At 38.9% G+C, this 21,691-nt stretch overlaps 1 protein-coding gene across 1 annotated transcript in view; it reads right to left on the bottom strand.

Annotated features, from left to right (window-relative positions):
* Positions 1-21,691, bottom strand: part of sorcs3 (sortilin related VPS10 domain containing receptor 3) — a 275,666-nt gene that overhangs the window by 71,179 nt on the left and 182,796 nt on the right. The window contains exons 8-13 of the mRNA XM_042484973.1: positions 16,698-16,787; positions 16,044-16,223; positions 8,018-8,164; positions 4,118-4,220; positions 2,874-2,950; positions 298-389 (exon numbers count right to left, since the gene is read on the bottom strand). Coding sequence (XP_042340907.1) covers positions 298-389; positions 2,874-2,950; positions 4,118-4,220; positions 8,018-8,164; positions 16,044-16,223; positions 16,698-16,787 — 689 coding nt within the window. The remainder of the gene's footprint in view (positions 1-297; positions 390-2,873; positions 2,951-4,117; positions 4,221-8,017; positions 8,165-16,043; positions 16,224-16,697; positions 16,788-21,691) is intronic.

Here is a 21,691-nt window from a genome sequence, read left to right as displayed (position 1 = left end):
AGGAAGCCAATGTGTTAATGAAAACACTAAAAGTGGGGGCTCAGACGGCTGGCTGTTAATGATAAGTGGCTTGAAAAAAAATCTCTCAAATTAGACTGCCGATGACGCTTTTTTTTTTTTTTTTGTTAAGAGCCACAGTCAAAGTGCATCGCTAAATGGATCAAGTGTCACATATAATATATATATGGTCATTTTTTGGACCATGAGGGTTGAATGAACCTAAAAATAGCTGTAGGAAAATGGAAAAGCAATTTAGGAAAGGAAGAGTGTCCAAAAAAGTTCTCTAAACAGACATACCACAAGTGTCTGGTTGGCACAGATGGCTGTTTGACAGCGACAAGGGCCCCTCCTTTGTCCAGAAACCACACATTGTGCTCCTCTTCAAAAATCTGAAGACGTGCAGAAATGAATCAGTACAGTATTGATGTGTAAGGCAAAATATCAATGTTAGAATTTACATGAAGCCCCGAGATAAGCAGCTGGTCATTTGCCAAACCCAACCAGTAAGAATTAGATTTAGATTTCTAAACATGCTAAAGAGGTAATACACAACAAGTATGAAGCACCTAGCAACAAATTAGTGAGTTTTTGGGCAGAACTTAAAGACAGTCACCTGTATTTCTCAGGTATTGTGCTCTCATGACGCTCTCTGGACTGAGAGAGCGGAGGAGAGCAGCAGCACGTTCAGCCGACAAATCATCAGCCAGACAGAAACGTGACTGAGCTGTGAATGTGTGTACCTATTGGCCAATCACTGATCCCTATTGTTTGAATGGGGAACTTCTTCTCTTTTGTTTTTGTTCTAAATAATTGCCAGAGTAGATAAGTTATGTTTTTTTTGTCAAAAACAGAGTGCAGTTTAGAGTCAGTTTCTTCCTGTGTCTGGATCCTCAGGACACTTCAGTTCCATAGAGTATAAATGTATAATTTTAATTAGTTTTTTGTAATTATAATTTTGTTTTTCTGTCTTCTCTCTACATATTTATGTGCAAATAAAACCAAACTAAACTTATTTTGGGTTTGTTACATCTAACTTCATTTATCTTGTATACAAGTAAATAGTTATGTAATGAAGCACCAGATGTGCAAATTAGTGTGAGATGTCTAGTGACTTTCTAAGACTTTCTTCAGCTACTTTCTTTTAAAAACAGTCAGCAAAAATGGCTCCAAATTAGCAGAAACTGGGTATGGTTGTAACATCTCCACCAAGAACGGATGACCTGTGAGTGATGTAATACATGTATTGTATGACAGCCTACTCCCTGGACTTGCATATGAAATTTAATAGCTGAGCGAAGAGTAGTGCACATTTTATCACCAAAACATTGATTTTCAGGTATGAAAGTATTTTTTTGGTTAGGTTAGAGAGTAGCGTCTTAGGTGTGAGGCACCTCATCTTTTCTCATTTCAAACCACCATGCTTCTACAGCTCTACAGGGGCGGGGATGGTTTTAACACATTTTAAAAGGTGATAGAACAAATGCCAATGACAGCTGAGCACTTTTTTTCCCTATTTTTTCTTCATGCAAAGCATCTGTTGTATACATAACATGTCCTCTAGATTTTATTTTATTTTATTTTTTGTGAATCTTCAACCCCCCCCCCCCCACCCCCCAATCACAGCTGCGCCTCTAGATACAGACCTAGCAATAGCTGGACTGGGGTTTCTCTGAAAGTATGATGTCTATAATGTGAATGTGTTTCTCACATAACAGTGTTTGTCTGTTTGTATGTTTACTTATTGTATACTCTCTCTGATGACTGCTGGCGGGCAACCTTACAGACGTTTTATTTTAATGTGTTTTTAAAAAATACTTTTATGCTATTCTGTTGATTGTTGAGAGCTTGAGGATGCAAGACAAATTCCTGTGAAAACAAATAATAAAGTATAATGTTATCTTAGCATGAGGTCATGAATTTTGAAAATGGGCATAGTTCCGCTTTAAATATGTTCCTGAATGTTTCATACATGTCATTCCTGTGGCCTAAGAGAGTCAAAAAACATTAGTTAACATAAACAGTTCTCTCCAAAATCCCTTAACTAGAGGGCTAAAACTCAATTTTCTGATGTCATTGGGTATAAATCCTGGAGGTGCTCCATGGACAATTAATGGTGAAAGATGTTCTAGAGGACACGAACTTCAAAACCAAGTACTCTACAATAGAATAAAGCTCATTTGGGTAAAAAAAAAAAAAAAAAAAAAATCTGTGGGTCCACAAAATCTTTAAGACCCTTTCAAAGGTTCTGGTTTACAAACACGCTGGACACTCGCCAGTTATTTTCAACCAACTCAAACAGGTAATGTTAATTAGCCAACAGCCGATAAAACCTGCTAGCGACACTTGTCATTTCAGTTGGCAAAAGAAGCAGGCTTTTGCTTGAAATAATGGACCCATTATTTCAAAGAACTATTAAATCTGGTTTGTCACGGTGTCTTTTTTCAATGCGGACATTTTGACTTGTCAAAGTAGGAAAACCATCGGTTTTACTAGAAACATTAACAATGGCTCGGTTCTATTCCAGCATGACGGAAAGCCATGACGGCGATATACAGAGAGAGTTCACAATACCAGGACCGTGAAACTGAAGGAGCTAAATGGAATTCAGTCGTCTTTGATTCTATTATTTACACCTGTTCTTTTCTTACTGTGACATGTGAAAAATGAGTCAGAAAAGGCCTGCTGTAAACAACAAATGTGGCTTTCTGGGGCGCTTGACAGGTGTAGCAACAGTCACTAAGGGGGTGGGGCTGCGATAAGTGTCAACTGGTTGTGGCACAATACATACACATTGGTAAAGCCAATAGCTGTTATTTCATGTGTCAAACTGCTGTACAAGTCTGTCAGGTGGTGTGATCAGCTGTGGCGCTCACCTGTCTCCAGCTATTGCCAGCATCAGATGATATGAACATGCCAACGTTGTTGTAGGACAGCTCTGCTCCAATATTTCCTGCAGGGGAAATGCCAACAGAATATTTAACACAACAAAATTGCAGATCACGCAGATAAAGGACCATGTGCTTTAAATACATTTTGCCGATCACACAACGTCTGTGATTAATCCATTCCTCTGGCTTGATTCCCAGACCAGCTTTCTGTCCTCTATTTATGTGAATAATGTGGAGGAGACCCCAGGTTAATTCCTATGGATGCCTGCATCATTCAGGCAACATTATGTGAAATGTGGAGGAGGGTGGGTGCCCCCTTCGCTCTGGCAGTTTGCAGTGTTACAGCACAATGCCTCCTAAGCTTTTTCTCCTGCGAGTGTGCAGCGAGTGAACTGACTTCTGCCGTTGATCTGCTCTACTATCTTGGCCACGGCTCAGTAAATAGGCATGTGTTTGATCTGGATGGTGTTTGTCATGTTGGTGAGATGATCTCTGCACCAGCTGACGTCTTAAAAGGCGCAGCGGGCAAAGTGAATCACGGTGCCAAAGCAACGGCTCGGCCAGCAATACACAGACACACAAAGACACACTGTGCAAGCACAGAAGCGGAGATGTATGTTTATTCAGCATTCTCACACAACAAAGACAAAACAGACGGATCCAAAGACAAACACACACTGAACGTATGAACACACACACACACAGACCAAAAGGCAGACTTTTTCTGCTGACACCGCCGCTGGTGCTAACACTTCTATTTTGTCTTAACTCATCTCTCTTTCTTTGCCTCAACTCTTTCAAATGCTCTGACACTCGCAGGCACACAGACACTGCCTCTTCTCACATATGCATAATTGGCTGGGTGATGTGACATCAAAACAGATGGACATGTGAGCCACACCATATTTGCTTGTGGAAGAAGTGAAGATCCTGCAGTGTGCTGTGCCCAGTGAGGCTCAAACAATCACTGAGATAGAAGCTTCAGTGAGAGGGCACAGAGGGGTCGCATCGGAGCTGCATTCATTAGTCTAACTGACTGGAAGGATCACAGTGCAACTCTTTGTCCAAAACACCTTGCTTTCATACTTTTCAAAAAGGAAACTGGTACTCAGATTTTTTTTTTTTCACAGAAGATGAAAGACATTTATAACAGTCAAGTTGCTGCAATAGTAATAACTATAATCAGTGTGGTTCTACTTGCATGCACTTGTGTTGTGTTTTTGTCTTACCTGTGGCAACTATGATCCCTGGTGCAGAGCTCTTGGTGGAGATAGTTCCTGACAAGTAAGGATTCTCAGATGTTTGCAGTTGCAGATGGAGTGAACAGAAAGGCTGCAGAAAAAGAATAAACGTGAAGTTTCAGTCAGGTAAAGCAATAACAAATATGTGTTATGAGTTTGTCACACCACAGAAAAATGTGTTATTAACCACACTGCCAGATCTGAATGACTAAAGCGTATCAATTTAGGTTTTAAAATCTTGAAAAATGAGCAGTAGTTTCTGCTCTGAGATGCTGGGGCGTGACCGCTCAACAACCAGCTGCTACGAAGGGACATGCACACAGCACACACAGCCTGAGCCAACGCACTCGCCCACAGCAGTTAGCAGCAACTGCTGGTGGCTGGGTAACCAGTTCAGGCTGAAAGACTGCAAGCAAGATATCTTGTGACAGATATCTTGCTTATGTTTATGATTGTGGCATTAAAAAGTGTTGCTCATTCATGTATTTATTATAGCCTGACCAGAGTTTGAGGGCCAATGCCAATAGCGATATTAGGGCTGAAAAAATTCTGACATTGATATATATAGGCCAATACTTTATCCACCTATATCTATCTATCTATATTTATATGTGTATCTATCTAAATTTGTTTATATGTCTGTCTATCTATTTATCTAGCATAAATAAAATGCAATTATCCCTTAGATATAGATGTGTAATTGAGGATATTTTACAGTTAAACAATGAACTTTTTTGTAAAAAATGACATCACTGCACTGAAAGAGTATACTTAATTGGGAATTTCATTATTATAAATTACTCCTGCATCTTTTTCTGGAATATGTTCTGCAAAAAAAAAAAAAAAACCTTTTTGGATCTCGATCTGATCTCACTGTTGACACTGGAGGACCTTAATAAAAACAATAAATATAATAATCATATCTTGATACAATCTGGATACGACACACATTTTAATGTAAGGTGTAAAGCAGGTCTCCAATGGTGGTGATATATTATTCTGGATCATATTAACGGTAAATATGACATAAATCAATCTTATTCTCACTGTGACGTTCATAAATGACTGGGTCAGGACAAAATTGTGGAACAAAAACAAAACCATCACAAAACAAGCCAGATTCATTAGTCTCCCAAAGAGAAGCAACTGTGCCTTCATACATTCTGCTAATTGCATTTAATCTGTCATTAATACAAAGAGCGATGAAATTTGCATTAAAGTATGAAGCCAAGTCTCTAGGGCACGCACACAACAGAAGACAATTACATTTGTTCACAGAGCAGAAAAAAAAAAAACGTGTCTGCTTTCATCTCTGCAGCAGACAGCGTGTCACTGGTGTAAGGACATCAAGGGCAGTGGGACTGAACAGGGTAATCAAAAGGAATCTGCGGCAGTAATTAAAATGTCACATGAATGCGCAATCACAGGGAACCTGTAAGCCACACCGCACAGCCCCGAAATCACCTCTTAAACAGCACGAAGTCCTCCTAATGTCTCAAACATGATTCCTCCTAACAGTCACGCTGTTAGTGTTGGTTGGAGGGAGGCCGTCTAATGAGGAACGAGACGCCGTCAACACATGCTGCGTTTCTGAATCTGCCAGTGGAGCACCTGATCTGACTTATTAATGAAGCAAAATTTATGATTTCCATTTTGTCTGACATGCACAAACACACATATTAAATACTAATATTAGGTTTTCCATAGTATGTTGCCATAAAGGCAGAACAATAAAAAATAAAGTTTTATTTTATTTATTTCTAAATTAAATCAGCTTGTTTCTCCAAAGCAGCTTTTTGTTTTGAAGGGACTTAAGAGGTTACTTGCATTGCCAATTCAAAATACCACGTTCTAATAAGGCATCCTACATACTGTAAAGGGTTTATTAATGGGTAATAAATAATTAACTACTGCTTTCTAGAGCAGTTACAAGCCATTAATAAAAAACATCTTTGCCACGAGGTAAAAAAATGCCTGTGGTTAGTTAATATCCCACTGTTAATCAATTTATTTTTTTCCCAGATGCCCTGCAGCTCTTTTCCAAACGGTCAGTCGAAGCACAGTTCAAGTCAATCAAGTCCAGTAAATTTTATTTATAAAGCTTATTATCACAAAACACAGTTTGCCTCAGAGGGCTTTACAGAATACGACATCCCTCTGCCCCTGGACCCTCACATCACCAAAGGAAAAACTCTCGAAAAAGAACCCCTGAAACGGGGGATACGAAATGGAAGAAACTTCAGGAAGAGCTGCAGAGGATGACGAGGGATCCCTCTTACAAGACGGACAGACGTGCAATAGATGTTGTGAGTAACAATTGAATTATAATAATGACAAAAAGGAAAGAGCAAGAGAGAGAGAGATGCAACAGCAACAACGGTAACAAACACATGTCATTTTACAATAAACAATTTGTGCATAGTTCATAGAAGTATCTTCCTAATGAACTCTGGAGAGCTCACTGTTTGAATCCCACACTGGCAGAGTAGTTCTGAGTTCATATTAATATGATAAACACAATCCCTGTATATATTTACATACTATAGTTCCCACTACATCCATTTAGTTTGTGCATAATATTAACTAATTTGTCACCAGAACATTGTTACAGCAGGATCCCAAATGCTTTCTATGCTGCACTACTCATTTGCTGCATTAATGTAGAGAACATTTGTAAAGATACAAAGACGCCACTTCCTGCATGTTTTTGAAATAAATATATTTTAACATGAAGGTGGTGTGTGGTGTCTTCATGGAATACTTTGCCAATTTTCACCCTGCTATGTATCATAATAATGTGGGTAGTATGTGTGAATGAACTGCTGTTAACTTCACTTCCATCTGACCTGCACCCAGATCTCCGGTCACTAATGAACCATACACTAGAATACACGCAAGAAACGGACCAAACCTGGTAACCAATAATTTCTTCATATCAGTTCAGGCATTATCTATAAAACGTTATCAAACACTTTAGAAAGACAGTATAATTACAAAGTGGCACAGTTATTTCAAAATTCTCATTTTGCTTACATTTCTTTTTAAAGATGTGCAGAAAAAGCTTGAAAGGGGGCACACCCCAGGTGAATCGGATCAAATTTCTAACTATGTTAGCCATAAAACATCCCCAATTGATGACTTACATTAAGACAATTAGTTTTTTATGTTACGTCTGAAATTTTATGTTTAGAGTATGGGGAAAAAAACTTTAAAAAACTACCTTTTAAAGATATGCAGAAAAAATAATTTGGACAAAAGTTTTTTACTTATAGATGTCACCATGAAACTTTGCCAGCTGATTAATTACATTGAGACGAGGGATGCATGATATTGGATTTTTTGCCAATATTGGATATGCTGATAAATAACAACTCTTTTGGCCGATAACCAATACCAATATTGATATATCCACTTTTTTCACACCTAATTTTAGTGATCATAAAGTCTCTTCTGAGGTGGAAATAACATCATATTATGCATACTCTGCTCATGGTGGCCCACCAGACATGAAATACAATGTTTTCCAGTGTATACAATATTAATTTTTTTGTAAAATAAGAAAATATTTCAAGTTAGGTGTTATGATTTTGTAACCCTAACCCACTTTGTCAATAAAAAAAACCAAAACATCAGTTTTTGGTATCTGCAAAAATTAGCATGTTGGCCAATTCCAATAATTCATTTTAAAGCAAATACTTGCTGATACTAATGATGTACCGATATTATCATGCATCCCTAATTTAGACAATGATTTTTGTATTACATTATACATATTATAAGGCATTATCTAATTAAATATGCACTTTTTGACATTATGGTGTCAAAATGGCCCTAAAGATTTTCAATGAGGGTGTTACGCTACGCTACAGTAAATGTGCAGTGTCTTACCAGTATGCAGTGAATGTCGTTCCCATCCAGGTCAGCAGTGGGAGCCTGCAGAAGCCTCCAGTCCCGGCCTTTATTGTAGGTCATGTAGGTCTTGACCTGGTTGTCTTGCCTCTTGTTTGCAATCAGCATCCCTTTAATTCCTGCAACCTGACACACACAGAAACACTTAGAAGCCGGTCTTTATGCAAACCAGCAGGGTGCGTTTTACATTTACCTCTCCCATAACAGTTTAGTCCTCCATTGCAGATGAAAAAGCACACCCAGTGCTCTCATCAGAAAGCGTATTTTGTGTATTGAGGCAGCAATCTTCACAATACAAGCTCAGTTAAATGCAAATGGCGTGCTTATCCTTTCTTGTTGCGGCTGACAGTCTGGCAGACACCATCAGCAGCTGCATTTGCTTATTCAGTGCTAAGTGCTATCTGTAATTATATCCTTAGACGTCTCAGTAATCCAGACAGTACAAAATGATGACCGTTGAGAAGTGACACCTTGTCTGTTTTCTCACCATCAGTCTGAATCTCCCCAAACACAAACACACACATACAGGAAAACACACTCATACAGACACATGTCACTTCCAAAATCCTCCTTGCTAGTTGACTCTCAGGTTTTAGACATATCCCTCAACGAAACCAAAGCCTGATATGCAATGGGAAGGACTGAGTCACTCCAAATGGTTGCCATAGTGAGGGGCTCCATTCCCTCCCTGAAGGGAGCATGTCTGGATAAGTGGCACTAATAGGCAGCGCATTTGACATTGTCACAGAAACATGGTGCACAGGATGGATGCGGCTAACGAGGGTCCTCCCGTCCTTATCCAACCCAACCTGTCAATCACTGCAGTTATTATTTATTGCCTACACCTCCTCCGTCACACGTGCACGCATACACACACACACACACACACACACACACACACACACCTAAACCACACGTCCACCTCAGCATAAATTTCTCTCTCTCCATCACTCACACCACCCACACTCCACTTTCTTGACAACAAAGTGAAGGACGCAGACATAGATCTCCATGCTACAGCGCGGATTAGTCTTTAAAGGAATACTTCCACGTTTTGGGAAATTATTATTCACCGCCTTTGTGCTGTCACGACTGAAAGCAGTTCTGCCATTTGCTGAATGCCAACTGAGTGCAAATGAAAAAGAGGATAGAGCATGATGATTGTGCTGTGGCACGTGATCAGAGACAACAAACGCGAGGCTGGTTTTAATAATCAGGGAAGCATAAGTCACTCTCTCCATAAGTGGTTAACAGCGCAAAATCTTTTAACATATTCAATTTTTCAAGGCAGAGGACATTACACAGCACTTCTGAAACTCTGCTCATACATACAACCTATTATTCTAAGCAAACATCTCAGAAAAAGAGAGATATCAGGTTGCTCTGTATAATAGAATGTGGGTCAAATCTTGTGTCAGGTGCCCGTGGACAACAGGAAACAACGGGATAAACAGGAAGGAAATCCAGGTACTCCAAAATGTGGAAAACAAGGAGGAATTACATTAAAAAGGCTTTATTGTAGTGACTAAATAATTGAAAAAGCCACCATGTTTTGATCACTGTTGGTCTTTGTAAGGGCTTTAAAAACATTTACAGCATATGTATGGTCCCATCTATATAGCAGCAGAAACCAACAGGAGGCCATCATGTGACCCAAATTATGAAATGACAGGTAAATCTAATAGAAATTCTATTCTAATTCTATTAGAAAACTAATAGAAATACATAATGATAATGCATAATAATGACAAAACAACGGAGTGACCAATTAGAGACAAATCACAGAAAACATGCAAAGTCAATTGTCCTTATAAAGCATTCAGCTGATGGATCCAAAAAAACTCACAATTTGCTGTGACCGTATACAGCACTGGAATCTGTCGACTTCGCCTTATTATCATACGACAGGGAATTGTTAAATAACACAGAAGTTGGGTGACTTGATTGGTCAGCAGTTGCTGCACGGAGAGGCTCTGCGTGTGACCCTTTGTTTTGCATGTCAGGCAAATCTAAATATTCCTCACAGATGAAAAATAAAATGCAGCTACTGCAGTTTATTGCGTCATCTGATATCACAGTATCAATATAAATTCAGTATCTGGGAAGCATAAATCCCTCTTATTTCCAATTTAAATGATATATTCTTTACGATCATATTTGTGTGCACATTGTTTGGTTTTGGCTTTATTTGTGAAATTAGACCAAAAGTAGATCAGGGCTGATTGTGTGTAAAGACACCAAGAGGAATCTGAAGTGTGTCGACACACATTGGGATATTTTTTTTTTTTTTTATAATGTAATAGCCCTTAATTATTAAGAGACTTTTACTCTTAACCATCTGCTCGAGTTTCTAGAATTGGATTTTTTAGGCCACATCCTGCTGAGCATATTTTTTCCTCTTTGTAATCATTCATTTCCTCTTTATAGAGCACCAGTGGGTGTAAGGGGCTCCAGAGGCGCTCTTGTTGCTTTTTTTCACCTCCACAAGTCCCCAGAGTCCTACCTGACATCTTCAATTTGCCTCTGTCAAACTAAAAGCCTAAAACCCAAACCTTTTCAATTTTTAAACACAGCAAACAAATGAAAAGAGTTGGAACCAGTGAATATTTTTGATTTTTGCGGGAGAAATGTCCCAATTTATTAACTCAGTTATTTTTTATTGACAGCCTATGAATTAACTATCCATTTCCGCTTTACATTGCATTCACTGGTTTAAAAAAAAATGTTTTGGGCACTTGACAGCAACAAAACAAGCTCAAAACACAGCAAAGACACATGAAGTTGCTGAACACAAGCTAAGGGTTGCCTTTTTATCCACAGCACAAACAAAGCAACATTAGCATTAAGTCGTGTTAGTGTCCACTATTGGTGTGCAGATTGCAGCTATATCCACGAGCACTGCGGTTCATACACAGATCAGGTGGGTCGGGTCATAAAAATTAACATTCCACTTATTAGCAGAAGGGTTGTGGGTGGGTAAAATAATACATCATTAATGAGGAAGGTATTAATTAAATTCTCTAAATTGTGAACAGAGCAGAGCTATTAAGATAGACACTTAGGCACAAAAAGCAACAAAATTATTTCAGTTTCCTCTGTCAAGTTTATAACGATATTTTGTAGTTTTGCTGCTTAAATGTCCCACAATGTTTGCTGTGACGACATTAATGCTCGATGGGAACATTTACAATTACAAAAAAAAAAAAAAACGCTCTTAACATATAAGTAAATCACTAAAGAAAACACTCGTACATCAATACAATACATAATTTAAAAACAGAACTGGGACTGGTAAGGTGGAGCTGAGATGTGGATGCAGGTGAATGATTGGATGAATGATTTATGCATACAAGTGGATTCAAATAATATTAGGGGCGATCTGTGCATTACTTGTGTCCATCTGCTACCAAAAGTCCAATATTCACACTTCTTTTAGCCCTGTTTTGATCTCAGTCCATTCGTAAAGGAGGTATCCAACCGTTTACCTGCAAAATGCTCTCCGCCAAGTTTCACCAGCTAGTTACTAACTTTGTCTATTTGCAGTTTTGGTAATAAGGGGTTGGTCGGTAAATTTGTGTTGAACCAATACAGTGAGCTAAATGATGCTAAAAGAGGTTAAAAAGGACTGTAAAGCTGGAAACTGCAGACCTGGGTGATAGTTCTTTGTGGATTGGTCACTCAGTCTGACCCACCTTTCATATTACACGTGGTCATTTGATTTATTGTCAATATTAAAAACAATGATTTGTGCAGCTTTAAAGTTATTCTGTTTTTTACAGGATGTCACTGTATGTTTCACTTGAAAAAAATAAATAAATCTCAACAGAATCCACATCAATTCAACCTTTTCATCACAATCTAAAAATACCGCATCCAATGCTGCACTGTTTGTTGCTGTTCTGATGGTAAACAGTTTGTAATTTAAGAGTTGCTGGTTTTTCATGTTTTTCCCCCTTAACTGAATGATCACATAAGTGGAGTAGAGCCCACACGTACATTTCAAAATATTTAATAGATTAAAACATGGCTGCCAATCTCCAAAAGCACTGCTGTTCAGTTAGATGAAGCATCTGCATTGAACAGCAGGGAATCGGCAGTTATTTAATGTGAAGCAATTTAACATTTTACAATATATTACATGGCTCATTTGTTGGATCACAGCATTGTGGGTTTAAGCCTGCTGGCAGAAAAAAAACACAACAATGAAGGGCCACATCATTATGAATATAAGCATTATCCAGATCATCTAATACTCTTCACTGACAACAATCCACTCCATGTCTTCAATCAATCATTCAGAGCTGTTTATAGCAAGGAGAGGAAGAGATTAATGATTTTTTATACAGTGAACCCTGAGCCAATCAGAGTGATAATTGTCGGAGAGCCACCTGCTAAACCACCTCTCAGATTGAAGGGACGTTTAGCGGGTGATTTAGAGCCCCGATGTCAACAGAAAATTAGTTTGCACAACAAAGGCTCATGATTAGAGAATTTGCCCTTATCCAATCTGATTGACAATAAAATCATCCTTCTAATTTAGAAGATAATTGTGCAATTTTCTGAGTGGAAATAGCATAATTGATTTTAGGGAGGAGGCACAAAGAGAGGAGAGGCCCTGTGGGAAGACACATGACTTCTATGTGGGAGAACAAAACAACTTTCCCTACTTTCCGTCTCTCCTCTGGTCTGACTGGAGCTGTGTCTTCTCTCTGGAACATTAGGTCTGTGAAGTGCAGTTTGTCAGGATCTAACAGCAATAAATGGGATGAGTTTGATAGCATATATCTCTCTCTGTGTAATGGCTCTGATTTAGCGGAGGCAGCAGTGTATCATCTATCTCTTGTTTAGGTTCTGATCAAGAACGGAGCTGTGACCGCGTGACAAATGTAATTAAAACACCTTATCATCTCATGCTGCATGGTGAAATGCCTTTACTGCCGCATGGTAATAGGAGCGGCGCACACACACGCGCGCATACACCACATACTGTGCAGGAGAGGTAATGGCATTGTTAATTACCACACTGCTGCCACTGCTGCTGGCCAATATCTCACTTCCTTCACTCTCAGCCACACCTGCCAGTGTAGGAGTGATAAACTGGGTTCACTAGGGAGTGGAGAAGGAGGGAAATCTACTTTCCTGCCATGAATGCTAATGCAAACACATACAGTAGCTAGCCAGTAAGCTAACAAGGTCATTACAAGTCCAGAGGTGCATGGCAATGAGCCCCATTAAGCATGCTCTTTATAATGCATATGTCTGCTGTCAGGAAGATGGACGACAACAGCCTGTAATGCAGACCTAACCATGTATGACAAGTAACTGAAAAACAAACTCCACAACAACTCTTTATATGCAAAGCAAACAATGCAAACCGGACAGCTGCAACTGTGGCAAAGTCTTTGCCTTAAAGACTTAAATATGCAATATTTTTATGTAATCCAGCTGTACACGACCTGCCAAGCACCAACCGTCATGCAAACAATGTCAGCAAATGAATAGTGAACCTGGTGGAGAATTTGGCAAATTAAAAGCCAGATGTTTCCCTCAGGAATTCATTGTTGGAGAGAATTCTGGACACAGTTCATCAGCTGCCAGCTATGTAACTAATGCTAATGTTGCGCCGTGTCTGCTGAATTTTTAAGAAGGCAATTGTTTGCTAAACACGTTCATCAACAAGGTGATAATACGTCAGTGTTGCGTTTAGCCCCACATGGTCAAAAATCAATTAATTCAAGTTTAAGTAGTGTAGTGAAGTTCATAAACATTAGCATCTACCACAGCATTGTTATCATCAACGTTAATACCTCATTTATAATAGCAGAGCTTTAATAAATAAATCTTTGACAGACTATAATGATCAGGGTTACCATGAATTCAAAATAATCATTTATCCTCATTCAGTTATATAATATTGTGATGAGCTGATCCTATTATGTTTTAAAAAAACACATGAAAATTTAATTAATAAAAATATTAGAATACGATTCCTACGTATTGTAGGTAAAATCTAACAAATTACTTATTGAAGGTTTTTTTTTGCTGATTTTAACGTTTAATCAAAAGGCTCTTCGCTGCTAGGAGTGTCCCTAACTTTAGCTGCTCACGGCCTGCATTCAGCAACATAGGATTTGACTTTCAAAGCGCAGTTGTGTCATTGTCGGACTCTTTTTGTGTTCTCTTTGTGTTGCCATTTTGGAGCCACGCTCACATTTATGTAAAGTAATGCTATACAAGAAGGCACAGCGGCGTCACATTATGGGCACTGGAGCCAATCGCAGCCTTCAACAGAAAAAAGCAGGCAGGTGAGAACAGAAACATTGCTCCCTGGGTAGTGCAGTTCATTTAGGGCCATTATAAATAACCCAGAGAACTTTATATGGAGAGGTCAGAAAAGAGAACCACCGGCTTGTAAAGGGTGCAACTGCGCAAAAAACCCCACGGTACACCAACGAGTAAAATGTAGAGGCACCAGTCCAAATCAAGCACTGTATTTCCCACACTGTAACCCAATATTGCCTTCACGTTGGACCCTACAAGCCTGCAGAATGCCCACATTTAAAATGCCGACGGCCAGAGTTTGCAACACAGGCTGTCAGTTAAAAATGTGGTCTGGTTTTCAGATAGTACGGTACGTTTGGGGTGGTGTGAAAGCTCATTCAAATGCTGGTGTGGACCATACAAGTCAACTCTGTTCCGCTTGAAAACGGGGGTCTCGGTTCCCTTCCAAGATAACTCTGGTGCAGTTCGTTTGTGGTGTGAAATAATACGAACCAACTACAGGATTTTATGATAGAAGACATGATTTTAGAATAATTTCAACAGCTAAACCAATAATAAATCCTTCTGCTGATCATGAAATCTCTCCACAATCTCATAATTGATCCTGATAAAGGCCAGTGCCGCTGCCACGGGCGCACGCGTTATCATTAGTTATTAATACAGTCAGATGCTTCTGCTGAGTGAAATTTTTTAAAACTTAAGCTTATTACAGCATACCAGCGCTCAACAATAGGACAGGAAGGTGTATCTGGTCTTTCTGTCATCAGTATCACTGCAGAACTCGCTCAGAAGCCGTCATATTATGTCCTGACTAACGATCTTGCAGAAGGTAATGCAGATGTGTGCCTCTGTAGAGCCTCCAGCAGCTGCTGAATAATGACTGTTTTATAGTACTTCTGTAGTGGAAAATATATGCAGAGTTTCTAAAATTTTGTGACTTTTCTTCTGTAATGTGTGAGCATAACAACAAAGAAAATACATATAGACTCTCTATAAGCATTAAATTGCTGCATGAACTTCTGTCAATCAGCTGAGTTTGATTTCCCCCACGTGGGTCCTGATGATGCAACTGCATGTTTACTCCTCTTGGTTCATTTGACAAAGTGCAGTGTGAAAGTGAACCAAACCAAACTGAATTGCAACAGTGTTGCAATTTTAACCCCCCAGTCGAACAGAGTCCCCTGGACTATTATGTGTGAAAACGACCTCAGATTTCACAAAGCTCATTCAGAGCCACTTAAGACACATGACAGTTTTTACAGGCTAGTCCTGGTACAAATATAGGTCCCGTGAACTAATCTTCCAATTCAATAATTTTTGGTAACATTTGGATCCGATTTGGGCATTTAAAATGGAAAGTATTTGTTGCAAGAAGACAATACTACACAATTTTATAAGCTGGAAAATTCAGCAGCAGTGAGGCAATTGTTGGGTCACTGGTATTGATTAACAACCCAATTGATGCACCCTTCTGAGACACTGTTTGGTTATTTTGTGCAACGGGACATGAAAATCAAAATGTATTGCACATTTGACCACAAGCTATTGAAAAAACCCATTTGCTCCACTGTTTGTGTGTTGCCATGTGCATGAGCCTGCGGTTTATGGCAGATCTATACTGAGAAAGTAAATTCCTATAGCATCAATCAATGAAAACCCTGCTGTGTACACCCCCCCCACCCCCCACCCCCCCAAGGGGTGACCAATTTCATCAGGTCCCTACCTCGTACAGATCCAGCATCTGGTTCCCTCCGATGCCCCTAGTGGTCTTGACATTTTCCATGGCCAAGGTGAAGTAGATCCCTCTGGTGTCAGACAAGTAGAGGTTATAGGTGTCGTTCTGGTTCCACTCCTGCACAGCCGCAAATACCTGCTTCTCATCAGTGCTGACAATGTGTAAATCCTATCAGGGAGCAGGGAAAGATTAAGAGGAGTTATGACTGGAAGTGGAAAGGTGACGGATTAGAACATGCTGACCCTGTGGGACTGGTCATGAGATCAATGCTGCAGTGTGAATATAAATGCTTGACGACATACTATAATGCAAACCTCACAGAGGGCTCGCTCTGAGTGTGGTACCATGACTAAAAGTATGACCTTAAAAGGACGGTACGCTCGCTTTAAGGGAAAACTAACTGAAAAAAATAAAAAAAAGTTGGTCATACGCCTGTGGCTTAAAGCATTTTTTAACCAATCTACATAAATTTCAGCTCTGTGACAGCACCAAATTCAAAAGCTTTCAGGAAAAGGAATGAGAATACTTAATTTAGTCTATGATTAATTAACTCTGTGACATTCTGAAATTAAAACAGATTTCTATGAGTCATAGAAAGGGAGAAGTCAAAATGCATGCCAAGCTAATTTCGCTGCAACTTACCTTAGGCAGGGAATATTTGGGTAGCTTGATTTGTATGAATGAGTCTCTCTTGTAGGACACATAATAAGTGGCTCGCCCAGACGTGGGAACCTACAATACATAAAGTACAATTACATACACTGTATATGATATACAGGAGGGGGGGGGGGTGTCTCAGTCATCAAATTTTTGCTGACTGAGTGACATTTTCAGGAGACAGAATCTGATGGAGGGCTGCACAGGAAAAGTGCACACACTATCTATGACATTTTTATGACGTATTATGACATATTACTAACATTATATATAAACATTCTAGTTTTCTACTTTTCAATTCAATCCAATTCAATTCAACTCAATTCAATTCAATTTTATTAGTGGAAATTTGTGTTGCAGAAATTGTAAAAACATAGTAAAAACACACAAAACACAAAGCACAAACAATATGACACAGAGACATACAAGAGATGACATTAATCTGTAATTTGATTTGCACTTAAGCACATTCAAGCTCCACAGGAGCAGATTAATAAGTGTCCGTCATAACTCCATAGTGCCAATAATAGTTCAGTGTGTGTTAAATATGACATCTCCTGATAACATAACCATTTTCAATATAGTATACATCACCATTAAGACATTACATTTGCAAGTAATAAAATGGAGAGAGTGCAGTGTTTGACACTGGGAATTTTTACATGTACACTATTATTCCACTATTATCTTGAATATGACAATATTCTGAATTTGATGCCAGTCATGAAAACAGCATATTCCATGGTGATATCCCGAAAAAGGCCTTTTTCTGAATTCAGTATTTTCCAATTAAAACATATTGGAATAATTTGGGTTTTAGGAGAATTCTTTGGACATGTAGATGAAAAATGCATCTCATTGAGGATTTTTTTTACTGCAGTTTACAGCACATGGCCTCTTGTCCGTTTATGGTTGGCTCTGTGTATTGTCCTGGATCAATCTACATAGACCAACTCACCAGCAGTTTGCAAGGCTGTGGTGCAGAGATGCATGCCCAAAAGAATAGCCCACATTTATGGTCAGAGGAAGAAACACACCTACTTTTAAACATTATTAAAGACTTGGAATTCAACAGGTTTTTGGATTTATGCAAATATCACAAAAATGACCTTTGCAAGAAGGTGGCTGTTGAAATGAAAGAGGAAGGCTGCATTTGCATGGTTCAACAAGCCCACTTCTGGTAGAAAACTTTTTTAAAAAATCCAATTTTGATGCAAAAAAAAAAAAAAACGACAAGCAGCTGTTCCACTTTTCTATATTTAAAATAAATTTTCATTTGCCAAGTACACAGCTTAGTAGTCATGTAGATTATTGGCTTTTTCCAAATAAGAGTAAAAAACTGTATATCTTGTGCGTGTTAACATAGTCAATGATTATTGCTGCCCAAAAGCAGTCGAGCAACAGCCTTTGCAGAGGTACGGCAACACCAACTGGACAAACAACATGCAGAATTGCAGCCCACCGTAATACCATGAGCAAAAATAATGGCAACTAGTTAAGTTTATTTCTGATAAGGATTATATTTGCTAATGTTAATTTTGGATGACCATGTGTGGTTGCACTTTGTTACACAGCATTTTTTTTTCCTTCAGGGCATATATTATAATTACTCCCTAGTTGCATACATAGTTTCCTTCTATTATCTGGAATTTTATTTTTATTTGGGCTTTGTTTTAGCAGCATTTTACTTCTCTTTCATTATTTCTCTAAGTGCTGTAGTGCTGTAGTGATGGAGCTCTACTGCTGCTGAGTAAATGCTGGAGGCACCTTGTATCAAGGCCTCATGTGTAACCTCATCACTGACACCGTGTCATATTTTCTCCAATCAATTAAAGTGGTGGGTGAAAGCGCACATCAATCTCTCTCTCTTTCTCTATTTCTCTCTCCCTCACTTTGTCCTGCTAGTTTCCAAGGCGCTGCTGCTGGATACACAGGGTGTTTTGGGGGGAGATGGTCATTTATAGCAATCTCATGGCTTGCATTCAGAGGATGCTGCCCTCTCTAGGTGTCAATGCGCTTGGTGGTTTCGAAGTGGACTTTGGTAAATATCTCGTAGGACAATCAATAGTCTCATTATTCTTTGTCAAGAGAAATCTTTAAGTTGCCTAACCAAGCCTCATCTGCAGGCTAAGAAAAAAAGAAGTTGTCCATAATGGTCTAGACCCTTTGCAAACACTCAGAGCTGTTAGTTGTTAGCTTATGCAGCAAGAAAACACAAGGCTGGTGGGTGCTGGAGAATTGTCATTAGCCTTGAGGCCACAGATGCCAAGCACTTTATACACACACATAGAGGCACAGAGCTAAGTGAGACTGCAGCTCCATAACACTCTTTTCCCTCCTATCAATAATGACGTGAAATTCATTAGAAGAAAACTTCAAACTAAACTTGTGGCTCTCTGCTGAAAAGAAGTGATAACAGTATTAATGTTGTATGACAAGGCCGATTCTTTTACTGATCCTGTAAGTGCTCTGAATGACTCTGAAGAGAGAAAACAAGCTCTGAGAGGAAATATAGCGGACTAGCATTGAGCACTGCAGAACGAGTCCCACATGCAATCGAGGGAAGGAGCAGGAGATCGATGTCAGGGTAACCAGAGGCGGTTTGAACTTTAAGAGGAATTGGTATGATTGATTTTTTTTTTCCCATCCCTTTCAGGATCTTTCGTCTGTGACGCATATGTGTTAAAATGTGGAGGTGCTAGAACTGAAGGGGAGGTTTAGGTTGAGTGGTTGTGAGTTTACTTGAAAGACTTCGGAGAGGTCAAACAGGATTGAAGGATCTTTGGAGAACAACTCTATTTCTTTGTCTAATGTGCTGCCAAGGCCAGTAAGGGTTTCGCAGGCCGGACTTGCCCGTAGGTGGCTCAGGTAAGTGGGCTTCTGAAAAATCCCTGCTCTCTGCTGAATAAAACATTTAGTGGGATCAAATTGCTGGAAGAGCACCATCACAAATGATACTACAACTGCTACTACACGAAAATAATAATAAAAGGCAGAATCTATTAGTTTAATGTCCTTATTATAGTATTAATCGCACAAATGAACATTTGTTAGGCACTGTAGGGTGAATCAGAGTTACAAGGTTTGCACAGGTGGATGTTAAATTGCATGATACTGTGGACTGTGGAGAGGTGAGGGGATCAGTGTGAAAGATTTTATAAATGATGGTTATCAGTTTCTGTTACAGTGTCAAGGAAGGTTTTTGGAGGACAGGGATCATCAAACTCTTTGGGGCAAGAGAGCGGTGTGAAGTTTATCTGAAAAATGTTGTAGGTGGTCGGATGCTCTAACGTGTGTTGATCTTAGCCAACTTTGGAAGGAGATATATTTCAATGAGGTGAAGAGGTAAGCACAAAACTTTAATCCCTCAGCACAGATGCTCCAAACACCCTTAAAGGCACGAAGCACCACAGCCATTGTTAAATAAATTTGAATAAAATTGCAGTTGTTGTGGACTAGCCGTGCAATTATGCTGACTTTTCCTGTTGACTTTTAAATGCACGAAACCTCATTTGCACAATGTCAAAGTAAATAATATTCACGCTGTGGAGAAAATTAAAACACAACCCATAAACTGCATCTGTGTTACTTGGAATTCAGGGCATTACCATTTCAGATTTTTCTGTCGCACAAATCCTGATTAATATGACACACCGGGCAATGGCTAGGATGAATATTAAAACTAGATTGGCTTCACAGAAAAATAAAGTATAAATGTTTAGTTGAGTTAACATAAAATGATTCTTTTAAAATAATTCTTTTGTGCTAGGCACAAACTTTCAAATGAGAAATATTGCACATGGAACCTTTGAACACAAACCCCTGTGATTTTGTGCCCGGAGAAGTTAAAAAATTTGTACAGAATCAACAAGGTGGTCTCAAAATAAATCAATTTCAGCGATATTCTAAATATGAATGTCAAATGATGTTATGTAAAAAGTTCTCCTGTAGAACACAACCTCATGCAAAACAAAGCTCTGAGGAACTTTGAGCTTCATCGTTTTGGTATGCTAATCAAGACACAGCCTGCATTGTGAAGTGTCGCTGTTCTACACAAAAATCCATACATTTTTCAGCAAGCAAGCACTGACATGTCATAATCTACCTGACCAACAAAAAACACCAGAGTGAGTCAATAAAACATGCGGCTGTAAGCATATATGCACACCAGCAGACTGAGAGCCCCAATGTGTTTCTGTGGAGCAGACGTGGGACCAAGTCATAGTTTTGCAAATCACTAGTAAATCTCAAGTCTTTGCACTAAAGCCCTGAGTCCTAAACTTTGAGTTTTGAGTCACAAACAAGTCATAATGCACTCTTTCCAAGTTCTATGCCATTTTAATAAAAGAGTAATAACGTTAGCTAAACATTAGTTCACTAAATATGTTTATATTTGCCTCAACTTAATGTTCTTCAAATGTCAAAAGAAGTTGGATGTTATTGCATCTCCAACTTTAATTTCCAGTCTGCATGTTTTGCATACTGCAATTCAGTTTTCATTGACCACCGCATTTTTTTTGTACACAAAGAAACTGTCTTTGCTATTACCAACCAGCACACAATAACATACCACTAGTTCTTCATGTTTCTCTCTTGTAACTTAATTGGTTGCTGTCAAACAAAATCGATCTGGGCAATTAAGTGTCAGCTTGGTAGCGTTAATGTTAGATGCTTCAGGAAATTAAGGTAAAACCATTTATCTGTGGTGCACTCTGTGGGGAGAGGTTTAAAGTTTGTTTTATTTAGTCAACAGGCTCAAGTCCAAGTCAAGGTGCAATTTTTTTTTTTTGTCAAGGCAAGTCTAAATTAATCAATTGTTTCGTGTCCATACCACTGCGGAGGAGCAAGAAGAAAGCAGTTTGTGTTTCTGTGACTTTTTTTTGTCTTTTCACCCCACTGTGGTCATAAGTAGCTTTATGCAGCTTAGAAAATCCTAATAAATAACACAATATAGACTAAACACCCACCTTTGTTGTAGT

Source organism: Plectropomus leopardus, chromosome 4, assembly GCF_008729295.1.
Source record: "Plectropomus leopardus isolate mb chromosome 4, YSFRI_Pleo_2.0, whole genome shotgun sequence".
In the NCBI taxonomy this organism is placed as follows: domain Eukaryota; kingdom Metazoa; phylum Chordata; class Actinopteri; order Perciformes; family Serranidae; genus Plectropomus; species Plectropomus leopardus.
Note: the sequence above shows the minus strand (reverse complement) of the source record. Positions and strands in the feature narration are given on the sequence as shown.